The 15,761-nt window shown below is 35.9% G+C and overlaps 1 protein-coding gene across 2 annotated transcripts; it reads left to right on the top strand.

Annotated features, from left to right (window-relative positions):
• Nucleotides 1-2,676: 2,676 nt before the first annotated feature.
• Nucleotides 2,677-15,521, top strand: LOC124352919 (protein yippee-like 5). Of its 2 annotated transcripts, none has more exons than XM_046802646.1 (3): nt 2,677-2,793; nt 3,877-4,049; nt 14,831-15,521. In XM_046802646.1, exons 2-3 carry the CDS (start codon nt 3,889-3,891, stop codon nt 15,027-15,029), a joined length of 360 nt encoding a protein of 119 aa, XP_046658602.1. In that variant the 5' UTR covers nt 2,677-2,793; nt 3,877-3,888; the 3' UTR covers nt 15,030-15,521. The 2 variants fall into 2 exon arrangements, with proteins under 2 accessions (XP_046658602.1, XP_046658601.1); XM_046802645.1 differs by lacking the exon at nt 2,677-2,793 and adding an exon at nt 2,800-2,977.
• The last annotated feature ends 240 nt before the right edge of the window (nt 15,522-15,761 follow it).

Raw genomic sequence — 15,761 nt, forward strand, 5'->3', positions numbered from 1 at the left:
ACTGAATCACAATTATTGAGTATACTTAGATTTCAGCCAAGCTTTTTAACAATTAATTACAAGATATACGACAAATTTTGAAGCTTATATTTTGGTAAACTCTATTACATGGATGAAAAAAGTTCGATAGATCGAATTTGTATCATTAAATGTGACAATGGTTGTTCATGAAAATAATCTGTATTCTGTACTGTCAGAAAAATTTCAGGTTTTAACGTTTTAGACACTCTCATTGACATCTAAAGCCTCTATATTAACATTATCATAAATAAAGTAACATTTCAGATCTAAGATAATCATCTTTTTAATAGTACATCAGATTGCAAATAATAGAACAAAGAGCTGTTGATATCTTCAGCAGAGTACATACACATCCAAATTACTCAATACTGTTATAGACCTTAATTTCTAGTTTCTAAAATGTTCTAAAATATATCACTGTGAAGTACGAAGGCATTATATTTATCAACAGCATTAAGGATTTCCAGGTGTTCACTGCATATTGTTATACAATTATGGGATTTATTTATGATTATGACAAATTCCCAAGAAATTTGGTCTACATTGCACGGTAAAAAATGAAATGTCTATATCACCAGAAGGCTTCTTAGCTTCCTCTCTTGAATTTACCTCATAGACTATCATCTGAATCCCAATTACTTCCTTAAAATTCATTAAATATTTTTTGTGTTGACTTTACCAAAAGTAATTACGTCTTTGCTTCTACACTGCAACCCCTCTGCAACCTCTACGTAATAAAGGTGTGTATCCTGAAGTTTTTTTTTAACTATCAAAGGATGAGCAATAATTGACCTTTTTTTCTTTAAAACATTTATGGATCAAATTTTTGAAAATCTAATGTTATCAGAGATTATAGCTGTGCTACTTTCTGGGATCTGTTATCAGTCCCACAATATACCATTCTTGCGGAAGGATCAACTGTGACAAACCTTGTATGCTACCGGTACTTTTATTGTTGAAGGTTTAGCTAAGAGAATACAAGTTTATGCAATTTATTTTCATTGTTATCAATATTAATATTTAGTGACATTGGCTGCGTATATAAATGGTATAAGTGAAATATTAACATTATTTTAGAGCATTAATTTGAGCAATTATAAAATAAACATAACAAATAAAAATCCGTTATTCAGCATGCTATAGTAAGCCATTAATTAAGTTTGGACAATTTATTGTTATCTAAGATTTACACGTGTGACGGATCAATAATATATAAAGTAATAACAAGAATTAACAAATTAAATGTAGTAGGCGAGCGTAACAGTAACTAACAACAGAACATGCAACAGCATTATACTACTTTTTAGGGTTTACATTGTAGATAATACCTCATAATTTACTAAAAAGAAATTAACATGCATAAAAATTTAGATAATTAACATGCTACTATATCCCATGCTGAATATGATAAGAAAATGTTTTAACTAATACTAAGGCATTCCCAAATTGACAATACGTAAGGTCTAGTAAGGTTGAACAAGAACAAAACACAACAGGGAAATATAATAATAATTATCAATAAGAAGGTCAACATGTAACAACTTATGGTCGGTAGTGCATATTGTACTGAAGAAGTTAAATAAAGGGAAACATTTCTAAAAGCTCGGATTTTTATGTTTACTGTCTAGTGGACAGTGTGGAGGAAAAGGAAAAGGGAGGGGAGAATACCAGATTTTGCTCTCTGCTGAAGTAAATTCTCACACTTACCACAGCACATGCTGAAACAAAAATCATATACCACACCGCTTTACAAGTATATTGTTGTCAGTGGAATAGATCCTGAGCGCGGGTTACTGCCTGTATCCGAAAAATTTTTAGGCGGAGTAGATAGGGCAGCCAATCTCGCTTGCAAGAAGCTTTTCCGGGAAAAGACCGTCAGCCATACTCCTCATAAAGTATGGTGATCTTGGACAAACTGCTACATCTTCAACAGGTAAATTAAAATACGAGTTATGACCTATTTTAGCTCCAACAATACGAATGAATTACCTTTGAGCCGTCTCTAAGCGGTCAATGAGGCCAGTTTGATGTAGAGATTGTAGCTACAACACTGCAATACTACATAAAGGGTCTGACTGAGGAAGTGTATTTAACATTTTAATGCTTCTAAACCAAATCCATTTATAGGTGCCCTGGTAATAAGACTCAGCAATTGATAAGGCTTCTTACAAACGTAATCAATGTGCATATGAAATCCAAAGTTAGATGACAAGATTACTCCAATACTCTTGATTGCAGTTATCCTCTCAATCTTGTCTAGTCCGTAATTCCAAATGATTGGGTTTATTCCTTGCTAAAAATTAATTACACAAAATTTTGTTGAGTTAATTGTCTTTAAATTATTTTTACACTATTGCTCAATGTGATAAAGGCATAGTTTAAGAATTTTACAGTTTTGATGATTTTGCAGATCAGTGTACATCTTTGCGTCTGCAGCAAGTAACAGATGTTGAACATCAATAACTTCCAAAGAGGTTATTGAAAGGATAAAGATAAAGAAAAGTGAACAAGATAGAATAGTTCCTTTCGGAAAACATGAAAGTCATCATTATTGTTGAGTATGAAGAAAAATAGTTAAATTAAGTTTCAATTCACCCGATCATATTACGTTACGTATAAGCTCTGTATGATCTTTACCCTTGGTTATGAAATAATATCTATCTTTACTTTACTCTGTACAGTTAGTAAAAGTCTATACTTTGAGTGATCTGTGAACTTGATTGTCGTGGCATTTGCTTTGCTTAGACAGACTGATTTTTTCGAGATTGATAGGTATAGTTAAATTTCTTGACATGTCAGAATAGACTTGCACTGTTGAATAGAATTATTTGAAGAGAGAATAAATTATTTTAGTGGATATAATATTCATCACGTTGATTTAAGATAAAGTTGTGACACTTGCTAAGAGTACTGTAAACGTGAAATAAGAAAAAAATAAGATTTAGAATTTGTTTAGGTTAGTTCTTTAGTTATATGCCAACAGATTAATCTATATTTTTTACTAGGCCTATGTCTTATAAATATTTAGTTACATAAGTTAAATATGAAACCTTTCACGGGAACAGTAATTATGTTTTAGAGCACAACTATTAAATTTTTTAGGGTTATGGCAAATCAATAAAACAGGCCAAAGTTAATGGTTATGAATTAAAAGTGATTAGATCATCACATTTAACCCTTGAGACTCTCCTTGTAAAATTAATAATAAATCTTGACAGTGGAGTTAAGAAAATAAATGTCTTAATTTAGAAATAAAGATTTGTTTATTTTAACCTAGTTTGTAATTATGTATTAGGTTAGTTCTTTACCTGAAGAAGAGATCAGATTGCAGATCTCGAAACGTAGTGTTACTGATTTCTTGTTTCACTGAACGATGGCAAATGTCTGGAAAAATCCTGTTTCCTTCACTATCAAAAGTATTGATGTTGGACGCTTGGAGGGTGAAAAAATTAAAACTATTTTGAAATCTCAATTGCAGTAAGTCTGTACCAAGTTTTGTAGCTCTATCTTAAACATTTCAAAAATATTTTACTGTCTGGGGATATTTTTGACACTTTATATATGTTTGAGCAGAGTTCATATACAATAATGTATTCTGCTAAATCTTTAGCATATTGTACTACCCTGTTTTTAACACTTTTTGTGCTATTTAGTAACTTGACATGCATTATAATTTGCAGATAATTTTACTTCTTTTCAAAACATGGATAAATACAGTTTCTACATAGGGTACCTAGTATGTTTGCAGATTAGGCAGGACTAACTGAAGAGATTCAAAATAAGTTGTTTTGAGCAGAAATTTTGGACACGATTGATTCACTAACATTTAAAATATATATATGTTTTGTTATTTAGGGTATTCCAGAAATGGGGCGAATTTTTTTGGAGCACATTGGAGGGTCCCGTTTGTTTCACTGCGCGTCATGTGACATTGTTCTAACAAACAGAAGTGAATTGATAAGCACAAGGTTCACTGGTGCTACTGGGAGAGCTTTTCTCTTCAATAAGGTGGTCAATCTTAACTACAGGTTAGTGCAAACTCATTAGGTAAATTGTTAAACACATTTTTAGTGCTCATGCTTACACGGACTTCTTAATTGATAAACTATCCTCAGGAGGTAATACTGAAGACATTATTGATCTAGACATCATGGTTTGCTCCTTTCATAAGCTTTATTTTTATTTGTCTTTTTTATTTACCTACTAAACAGATTTCATATTAGGCTAACAAGATCCTCTGAGGTAGGGAACAAACCCCACCAAGTACAACAGTCATCTCCCACAGTAGACTAGACTTATCGAATTGCCCATGAACCCCAGAATATCGACATTTGCGGTTAGTGATGTGCCGCTCCTGGACATCCATAAGGTTGTCCAGATTTAAGTGACACATCCGTTTTTGTTGTGCCCAGTGGTGGGTTTAATTGGAAGGTATAAACCAGCCAGAAGTGAACCCTGCTGGATGAGAGATCGTATTACTGGTTAAGTATATAAAATCTTTGGACAGAATTGTCCCTCTGACAGTTCAGCGTCTACTGACAGAAGTATCAGTCACACCATTTCATAACTAATACCATTCTAACGTAAACTGGCAGTTGTGGCAGACTATTATTGGGTGATTTTTACTCTTTCCATACAAGTGTTATAGAAAATGAAATGAAATGAATTGAAAAATGTCTTTATTAGAGATGAAGTTAGGACTATAAAGTCCTCTCTACCACTTAACCTCATTAAAAATTAAACTAACATGTATAAATTTATAACTAAAAATAAATTCATTTATTTAAATTATATATATTACATGAACCTTAGTTTACAAAACAAGAATCAATAATTAATGTAACTTTATATATATATACTTACATTAATTATATATATATATATATATATACAGTTATATATATAGTTATATATATATATATATATATATATATATATATATATATATATATATATATATATATAGGGTCTGTATAATAAGTAACCGGACTGACTTCAGGAAATTTTTTATTGGCAAAATATGTACAATTTTTCTTTAGAAATCTTCAAAGTAGTCCCCATTGGAGTCGATAACACGCTGATACCGTATTTTCCAATCCCTAAACGCTCCCTGGAAGTCGGCAACCTCGATGTTGTGTAGAGCCCTCGTCGTAGCACGAGGTTGAACGTTTTCCAGAGCCCCGAACCGCGTCCCCTTAAGGTGTCTCTTGATCTTGGGGAACAGAAAGAAGTCCGATGGTGCCATATTCGGGCTGTAAGGAGGCTGTGGCAACGTTGCCCTCGACTGTTTTGCCAACTGTTCGGTGACGAGCAGGCAGGTGTGCGATGGTGCATTGTCGTGATGGAGAATCCACGAATCGGCAATCTCCGGATGGACTCGGTGAACCCGGGCGGTTAGTCGACGGAGCACTTCTCTGTAGTACTGGCCGTTTACAGTTTGACCGGGTGGCACAAACTCTTTGTGAACAATGCCTTTCACGTCAAAGAAAGCAATGAGCATCGACTTCACCTTCGATTTGCTCATGCGCTTTTTTTTGGTCGTGGTGTGTGCCACTCCGAACTCTGCCGCTTCATCTCAGGATCGTATTCAAAAACCCACGTCTCGTCTCCTGTAATAACGTGGTTGAAAAACTCTGGTTCGGTTTGCAGTCGATCAAGGATTTCCGAAGCGACAGCAACACACTTCTTTTGCTCATCAGTCAGGTGTTTGGGTACCAGCTTCGCGCAGATCTTCCTCATGCCCAGATTGTTCTTAATAATGTTTTGAACGGTCATCTTATCAATTCCGACCTCATCTGCGATAGCCCGAATGCTCAGACGACGATCACTGTTCAACACAACACGCACTTTTTGCACAATTGTGTCCGTGTGACTCGTCGATGGAGGACCGACGCACTGTTTGTCATGGACGTCATCGCGGCCCTCCTGGAAATTTTTGTGCCACTGAAACACCTGAGTTCTGGACAGAGCATCCTCACCGTAAGCCTCTTGAATCATTTGAAGAGTTTCCGTGGCCGTTTTCTTGAGTTTGACACAAAATTTAACCCTAGATTACATAACCTGTTTTGGAGTCACATGTTCACAAAACCTTCGTAAAATTTACGACTAGCTTTGTTATTATTTTTCTCATACTGTTACACTAATTAAGTAGTTTTAAAGGTACGTATTACATTCTCTGTATTATATGAGACGAATTGATTAATACTTGTGCTTAATAAATCTTATATAGTATTCCTATACACATATTTTGAATATGTGTTAAATTTGAACAAGAAAAATGAGGGTTTTGAAAAAAGAATAAAAATGTGAGATAATTATTTTATTTGTTCAAAAAATTATGTAAATACAAAAGTTTACTATAAATACTTATAAAAAAAGATAATACAATCAGTATTGGGTAAAAAAATCATCATTAGGTAGAACCACAAAGTTACTGTACTTTACGAGGCCGTACAATTGTTCATTGTCCTTCATCACATGAAATACAAGTTGTAGTTTTGTGTTGGGCACAGATAGGGTGGCGGCAATGCTTACAATACGTTGTTGTCATTCGCCTTAGGTTAGAGGGACAATAGAAACACACTTTCCTCTTACCTGGAGGTGGGGCAGCGCCGGGATTGTCAGGGATTCCTAGAACGCGACAAATCATCGTGCGCAGTCCTCGTCTAAGGCTCGGTATCTGGAGGCGGTTCTGCATGTGAGGTCTACTAAGGTCCATAAATAGTTCTTTCATGAAGGTTCTTCTATTGGCAGGTTGATTTCCTTTTTCAAGATTGTTTGTGCAATATATCACATATGAATTTACAAAGCTAATGTTCAATATGCCAAAGAACACAGCTAATGGCCAGCGTTGGGTCTTCCTACTGCATGACATGTTGTTACACAATTGGTCCATGGCATCGACTCCTCCTTTCGTTTCATTGTAAGTATGAATTATATCTGGCTTATGTGTTTCGTCGTTGATATGGTTACCTTCATGCATGGTTGAGAGGAGGAGAACGACTTTGTTCTTTTTTGGTTTGTACGACACAAGTGTTTTTTCCCTATCAAACAAAAATAGCGAAGTGTTCACAGGTCTTTCCTTTTTGTTCATCAGTTCGGAAGGGACACCTTTTCTGTTTGCACGTATGGTACCGACTAAGGTCAAGTTGTATGGTTCTCTTAGCAAATCTTCGGCCAGGTTGACACTAGTGAACCAATTGTTCATAGTGACACTTCTGTTTGTACCATGAATTGGTCTCGTAATTTCTTTTACAAAGAATTCTGCAAGTGGTTGCCCTCCGGTTTGAGTTTTTTTATCAACATAGGGAATTCCATTGATCATGTATTTAGTGGTTGTATCACATGCCATAACTATTTTTATTCCATACTTGGAAGGTTTGTTTGGATGTACATTCTAAAGGGACATTTTCCCCTGAATCCCAATAACTGTTCGTCAACAGTTACGTACGAGCCTGGTCTATATTTCGTCTTACAGTTTAGAACAAAATCATCCCATAACTCTCGTATGGGCGCAAACGGATCACCTCGTTGACGCTCCAAACGCGTTTCTCTATCGTCGAAACGAAGGCAGTTCAAAATGAACTCAAAACGTTCACTGTTCATCACACACTTGTATCGACAACCACTCCATTCATTATCAAAGAGTTCTCTTGTTGTTAAGTGGTTATCTTTGCATGCTGCAGAGTTTACTAAAATTCCTATAAACGCCCACAGTTCATCAATTGTCAAGAGAGAATGTGTAGCGGTCAGATTTGCATAATTTACTCTTACACGAGTTATTTGGTTATTTGTGTGAAGAATAATCTTATTTAGAATAGCTTCATTTATAATAAGTTCGAAACATTCACGAGCAGTGATAGCATCCCGTGCTGTACCAACTACTCCTCTCCTGGAAAGAACAATATTTCTTGCTGGATTTCGAATACTCCCCTGTCTTGGTTTAGTACTCCAAACATGGCCATTTTTTGCTCGAACTACATTAGTTCTAAGTTTGTAAAGGTAAGTGTCAGGTTCATCTGTACCTCTAGCCGGTGGTGTGGCTGCTGGTGGCGTGACAGCTTGTGATGTAGTGTCCTGTGGTGTAACAGCTCGTGGTGTGGTGCCTTGTGGTGTAACAGCTCGTGGTGTGGCGGCTGGTGGCGTGACAGCTTGTGGTGTGGCGGCTGGTGCTGAGGCAGGTCGTGGTGTGGAGGCTAGTTGTGTGACAGTTCGTGGTGTTGATGTACATGGTAGTATATTGTAGTCAAGTCGTTGCCTTTTTCGTTGCCTCCTATGAGAAAAGTCATCATCTTCATCATCATCCGAAACATCACTCTGCTTGTTTACTTCAAAATTTGGGTCAGCATCTGTAACGTCTGTATCCTCAAATACATCTATTTCTAAATGGTCCTCTTCATCCTCACTATTTTCGTGAACTATATCATCCTCTGACAAAGTCTCGTCCAGTAATTGTCTAATCCTGGCTCCCTCGTCGTCATTCATTCTCACAAAATAATAATTGCTAAAATTTACACTTTCACACACACACACTAAGTATCAGATATAACTATTATATACACTTCCGGTAATAAATCACTGGTATATGAGCTCCTATAGTAAAATATTCACATAAAAACTAAAAGTTGCCTCAGCAAAAAAAAGTCACGCATTCACAAAACCTTCGTAAAAATGACGACGCAATGCTAGAAACGCATAGAACAACGTGCCGCAGGCGACTGACAGACAGACACTGACCTTGACTGGCATCTTTAGGAAGGTAGGGGGAGGGGGGTGGCGCTCCGAAGCCACACTACCCAAATTCTATTGTTTTCGATAGGCCGTGTCATAAATTTTACGAATGATTTGTAATCTAGGGTTAATGCTAAAACGTTGCTCGATCGTACTCTCCATTTTCACTCCGACGGGGTAACTGAACATGCACTCCGCTCTCGCTCGATACTAACTCTCCAAGCGCTTGGAGGCAACTGCTGCAGCCCGGTTCCCTTTCACTAGACCCCCCACCACCACTACAGCACCAGATACCGGTTAGCAGACGCTTTGACGGAGCGGGACAGGCTCAGTCCGGTTACTTATTATACAGATCCTGTGTATATATATATATATATATATATATTTACACTACTATTGCAAGACACACTCGCATTCATTCAACTTGCATTCCATTACCCTAAGTACCACACTCTAAATCCGCCAACCGCTATACCCCCTGAGCCCTGAGCACATAGGCCCTGACCTCCGCCCCAAAGCGAGCGCACTTATCGATGGCTCTGATGTTTACAGGTAAAGCATTCCACAATCGACAGGCAGAAACGACTTACTAAAGGTAGTTGTCCGATGAATTGGGATAGTTAGTAAGGATGTATCCCCCCTTGTACTTCGTTCACTTATTTCAGACATAAATTGAAAGTTGTTTGATAGATAACTGGGACAATTTGTATTTAAAAGAGCGTTCAACAGAATGACTGAGTGATAGTCTTGAAGATCTTGTAATTTTAAGATAGATAATTGTTTGAAGTAGGGTGTTACGTGATTATCACGTCTGATATTGAAAATGAGCCTAATGCAAAAGTACTGAGCACGCTGGAGTTTATTTGAAAGCTCCACAGTCGTGTCATTAATGACTATGTCACAGTAGTAGAAGTGAGGCAGTACAAGAGTCTTTTTCAGCATTATTTTAACTTGCTGTGGTATATATGAAACCAGCCGCTTGAGGCTGTGAACACCGGCAAAGACCCTATTATATATCAAGGAAGCTTGTTCAGTCCATCTTAAGTGTTTGTCAATAATAAGTCCTAGATTTTTTACTTTCTCAGAGTATTCTAGCTCCTGATCATTTAGTGTTAACTTGGGAGCTGTAGTAAAGTCAATTTTACGAACAAGCTTTGAATGACCTATCATAATACACTGAGTTTTGTCTACGTTTAATTTGAGCCCATGTTTCCAACTCCAGTGAGTAACAGCATCAATATTGGAATTCATGAGTCACACAAGTTTGCAGTTCTCTTATAGAAAAGTGGTGATATATTTGTAAGTCATCTCCATATTAGTGAAAATTGGAATGAGTAATTTGAGTAGTAATGTCACCGATGTACAATGAAAATAGAAGTGACCCAAGGACTGAATTCTGTGGAACTCAACGATTGACTGGTCTCCATCTCGACTGCTTCTCACCCAACCTGATACACTGGCACCATCCTGAAAGATAAGACTCAACCCACTTGACACTACCATCAGAGAAACCATCCTTCCTAAGTTTGATGAGGAGAAGGGTATAATAAACACAGTCAAAAGCTATATCATAACTATTTTTAGAAGTGCAGTAGTAGTGCTGTGGTTGGAGCAAAAACCAGATTGAAAATTTGATAAAATGTTATTACTTTCAAGATATAGTGAAAATTGCTGATGAAAAATCCGCTTCAAATACTTTGATAAAGCAGGGAGTATACTTATGGTCTGAATTGTGAAGGATATTGTGGAGAGGAACACCTCTGAAGTGGGCAAACTAAAGTAGACTTCCATGTCAATGGGAACATTGAAGTAGCCAGAGATTTATTGAAAATAGCGGTGATAGTTAGAAGAGTGACTGGAAGAGTATCTTTTGTTAATCTTATAGGAATGCCATCGGCCCCATCTGCATTGCTGGACATCCTTATAATAGCGTTTAACACATCTGTCTCTGTCACTGGAGTGAAAGAGAACTGAAACTCAAGTTTATCAAAAGTCACCTTCAAGCTCGGAGACATACTCTCGAGCCCCAGAATGATCAACAACTTTGGGCTAATTATGACTACATTCTCTTGAAGCCCATACAATTATCTACAAACTGACAAAATTTTATTATACTTTGTCAAAAAATAACTTATTTAATGTATTTTTTTGAAAATTGGCACACAACAGTTTTGTATAAACATATTGTTGCTATGATTTAATACAATAGAAAACCATTCTCTTTCGATACTCTCCTTTCTCTATAGTGTCGGCCCGAACATCACATCCATAGAGTAGGTTGGAATTGGTAATCAACATCAAGAGTCGGCTTTGCCCTTCGGTCAGCCCCCCAATATTTACCATAAGTCTGCTCAATACTGCTGTTACCTTGGTAGCTTTTTCTTATAAGTACCAGATATATTTTCAAAATGAGAGCTTGTTATTCAGGTACATACCGAGGTACTTCACAACAGGCTTTGTATGTATTTCAACTCTTCCTACTTGGAATTGAATGGCTGTAGGAATTCTTTTCCACGTGAGCAGAACCAACTCAGTCTTTTCAGTCACTAGTGTTAACCCATATAATATATCCCTATGGAGGTAGTAGAGGCGTTAAATGACTATTTCGCTCATGTAGCGGAAAATTTTTGTTTGTTAAACCAGCCCTTAGAATACTACCTGATCCAAATATTAAAGGAAGCCTTTTGATGTAGGTAATGTTAAGAGAATATTATCATCAACATGTCTTTAAGTCAACCAAATCGTCAAAAAAACGTAATCCTTTATGATGAAGTCTTATGAAGAGTATTGAAACCATGTGAAAGTGGACTAATAAGACCACTAATGAATATAATAAACAAATCTCTCTCACAAGTATTATTTACATCCCACTTCAAAATAGACAAAGTTTATCCTAAATTCAAAGGCATCCAACATAAACTAAGGATTTTAGGCCGATTTCATTGCTCTTCACTTTCTCAGGAGTTATTGAAAAAGTTGCCCTTTAAATACTTTTAGAGTATATCTCAAGAGATCATATATTATCAAAAGAACAACATGGATCCCTGGTTGTAAATCAATCAGTACTGTATATTGGCATTGACTACCTCATACAAGTCATAAAAAATGTAGTCACAACCATTGTACTCATTTTAGATTTCATTAAGGCTTTTGATTTTATCAACTACAAGATGTTGCTAAATAAACTGGTATCAATTGCAGTAAGAGGTACTATAAGAAGTTAGTTTAAAGCTAAATAACATGTAAAACACAAGCAGTTAAAATTACAACAACCATTGTTTGGTAACACAGTCTACAACATCAAAACCATTACCAATAAAATTAGATATCCTGGAAGGGTCAGTATTGGGATCCATTTTATACATCTTTACTAGTGATCTTACAAACTTCCTAATTGGCTATGGTAAAACACTGCTGTATGGTAATGGTACTGTCCTACTACTAAAACACTAACAGCCAACTGAGCTAGAAATACAATATTTCATTGCCTTTACTATGACGTAAAAATACTGTAACAAAAACTACCTTGTATCAAATGAGAACTAGAGTGAACAGCTTGCATTTGGCAGAAAAGTGATGAAGTATCTAAACTTCTTGAAGTTATAAGTTACGCAAGCTAAATACATAGAGTTAACAAGACACACAAAACTAATTTGGACAAACCATATAGACAATATTTGTGACAAAATCAAATAAAATTCAGTTCTGTATATGCTTTAGACATATCTCTAGCTAATATGATGTAGCAAGAACAGGATACTTCACACTTTTCAAATCACAATTGATGAATGGGATATCTGTATGGAGAAACTTTCCCAAAACAAATACGGTACACAGTGTTCTTTACTGCAAAAGCCATACTTATATTTGCAGCCATGCCCCTAGAGACTCCTGTCACTCACCTTGGTTGGGCACTTATTCAAGCCAGGCACTTAGAATACAGCCTAAGATAGAAACCTAAGGTCCATCACTACAACAGAAAAAAACATTTTATACTACCTATTCTTTTTGAAGAACAGCCTTCTTACACTGGTGCCAAATTTCTTAACAATTACCTGAAGAAATAAAAACTCAACAGTATGAAGAGAATGCGGAAAGAAATCATCAACTATTACTGGGTTAACTAAACAATGACCATTGTAACACCTTAATTTATAATTTATTATGTGTTAATGGCTGGACTGAAAAATTGGACTGTATTTAATCGCATGGCTTTACGAGCTAGTATTTATATAATGTATTTTTGTCTAATTACATATATTTATACATAGTGAAGTAAGTAAGTCACCACTGTCAATGACAATGAGCATGACCGGTTTCGATTTCAGTGTGACAATCATAAGATGATGTACAAGATTAGTACTCCTCATGGTGTTGTTAAACATGATTAAAACTAAGCAAAATACAATACTTAATCGATACAATGATGGACAACAAAACTAGTAGGATTTTTAAAAGTGATCACAAGCACATTACGAGGTGCAACCTGTACTTACTGGCTGTCAAAGTCTTGGTACTCATTCCTATTATTTTTGAACTTTGACCTCTGCTGTGTTGTCACACTGTCTTTGAACCACTGCCCTGATCATGCTTTTATCAAGGTGTTGAAAATCGTGTTACTGCAATTCAACTTCTTATTTAATGTATATTCATCCTCAGTTTTTGAGATTAGATCTTTTAAAATTCCTCAAGTGTAATAATATTCTACTTTTCCTGTACAAATGAAGAGTGTCAATGTTTTCTTTAATACTACTAGGATTGTGATCTTTATCAAAAATTCTGTACAAAAGTTAATTTTGTTTATGTAAAGGTTTTGGTAGGTATTCTAAAAATCTCTTATAAATGAACAGTCTTTTTGGCCAGTAAAACATGAAAGACAAGTAGTATTAGTTATTTTATGTTGCCAGTAAGAGTAGTATATGACCTCCTAAATGCTGGCCCGATTATTACACGACTGACAGTTTCAGATTAGTTATGGGGTTGAGGAGACTGTTTCAAGTCTGCTACCAGGAATTTTCAAAGCTCTGCTCAGTCAGTGAGTCAATTATCTGCTTTGTATGTTATTTCATGTGCTTGGGTCATGTTTCACTATGACTGAACGTCTTGAGCAAAGAGCTTAAAGGTTTAAATGAATGTTGATTGATAGCACAGGAGTTGGAAGAAGAGCTTGACTTCCCAAAATCTGCAGTTTGTGAAATTATACATAAAGTTTTGACCACCGTTTTTAGATTTCTGGCTGTTGCAGGCCAGCCAGATCATGGGTCAGTCTCCAGTGTGACAATCCTGAATTGCTTAAACCAGTATTTTATCTCAGTATTACTCGTAGGTTCAACATCAAAAACTTTGTGTGATATTCTCTGGAGAGATTGGCTAAGTTTCTGCAAACTCTTAGCTCAAGACTGTAGTCATAGTGAAATGTAATACATACACATGTAATAACATACGAAACAGAGTGTTGTGACTCACTGATTGGGTGGGATGCAGACAATGCTTTGTGGCAGTCCAAGGATTGACAGTGGATATTCTTTAAATGTATATTTTTTAAAATATTTATTCAATGTTAGAATTTATTTATGAGGTAGCAATTTCACAAATTCTTATTGCTATGTAATTAATTATAGTAACTACTTCATTAGAAATACTTCCCTTTTTAATAGTTATACTGCTGATGCAAGGTTTCTAATGTGCAATACAGATTGGAAATACTTTTTGTCATTATCATTTTATTTTCACTGTTTAATAAACAAACTAAAATTTGGTTTTGTTTTGTAGCAACCAACTTTAAGAAAAAATAAATCTTAAATCAAAATCAGACAGGCAGGAAATGTTCCACCTTTGTATGTGATGAGCAATTACCTTTACGCATCCATCAAGTGTAACAGATCAAACAGATAGGCGTAGCATGTGTTTGCCCAAATGTACTCAATAGTATCAGTTTTTGATCTTATTGTCAGTTCTACTGACACATAAACCCTGAGTGAACCCTCCAAGGGAGTATACTTTACAGCGTCTAAGTATAAACCACTTTCCAGAGCTTATTTTTTATTGCTTGGAACTGATACCTCCCCTTGTGTCACAGTGAGGTACAAGATAGAGTGATGCTGACGGGACGTCACATGGTGCGGGATGTCTCCTGTAAGAACTGTGATGCCAAGCTTGGCTGGATCTATGAGTTCGCCACAGAAGAGAACCAACGCTACAAGGAGGGCCGAGTGATCCTTGAGAGAGCCCTGGTCACGGAGAGTGACGGCATAGATGAACACATGGGTGATGGTTGAATTTTAATTACATTATGCTGGACAAACTGTACATATTTTTATTTTGACATGGAAACTAGGTGTGTTTATCATAAAACATTTTAGTGATTAAGATATATTAAACTTTATTTTTATCAACAAGAAATGTGAATAAATTTTATACGATATTGCCAATGTTAATGTTAATGTCAATCAGTTAGTTTTTTCAAATGTTTTCTACATTTTTGTAATTTATTTAAGAAGGCAGTGTCACTTTGTATGTGTATCTAATATATTTTATATAACGAAGCCTTGTTGAAAAATTATTTCGAAAATTTACAAAATGTCTATTTTGTTAAAAATTAACTGTATCCTTTGTAATAAAATTGTTATATTTTTATGCTTGGTTTTCATATTTTAAAGAATCTTGTTTTCATTTCAGTGTACAAGCTATTTTAGTTCACACAAGTTCTAATTGCACAATTTTATTAATTTCTTGTACTTCCTTCACAAAATAAAGATTTTTGCACATAATAATGTACTTGTGGCGTTCTTTACTCATTCAATACAGTTTGTTACGGTGGTTGTGATATGATCTTGTGGCATGTGACCGCCACTGTGATCGGGTCGGTCAGTGGGTAGGATGTAGTCGGCCTGACCTTTGACCGTGGATCGAGACGGGGCTCAATCATGCCGTTTGGTCAGTGAACGAGTTTGGGCCAGAATGCACTCTGACCGATGCCTGTGACTGTACTACGAGGGTCGTCCACAAAG

This window comes from Homalodisca vitripennis, chromosome 1 (assembly GCF_021130785.1).
Source record: "Homalodisca vitripennis isolate AUS2020 chromosome 1, UT_GWSS_2.1, whole genome shotgun sequence".
Classification (NCBI taxonomy): domain Eukaryota; kingdom Metazoa; phylum Arthropoda; class Insecta; order Hemiptera; family Cicadellidae; genus Homalodisca; species Homalodisca vitripennis.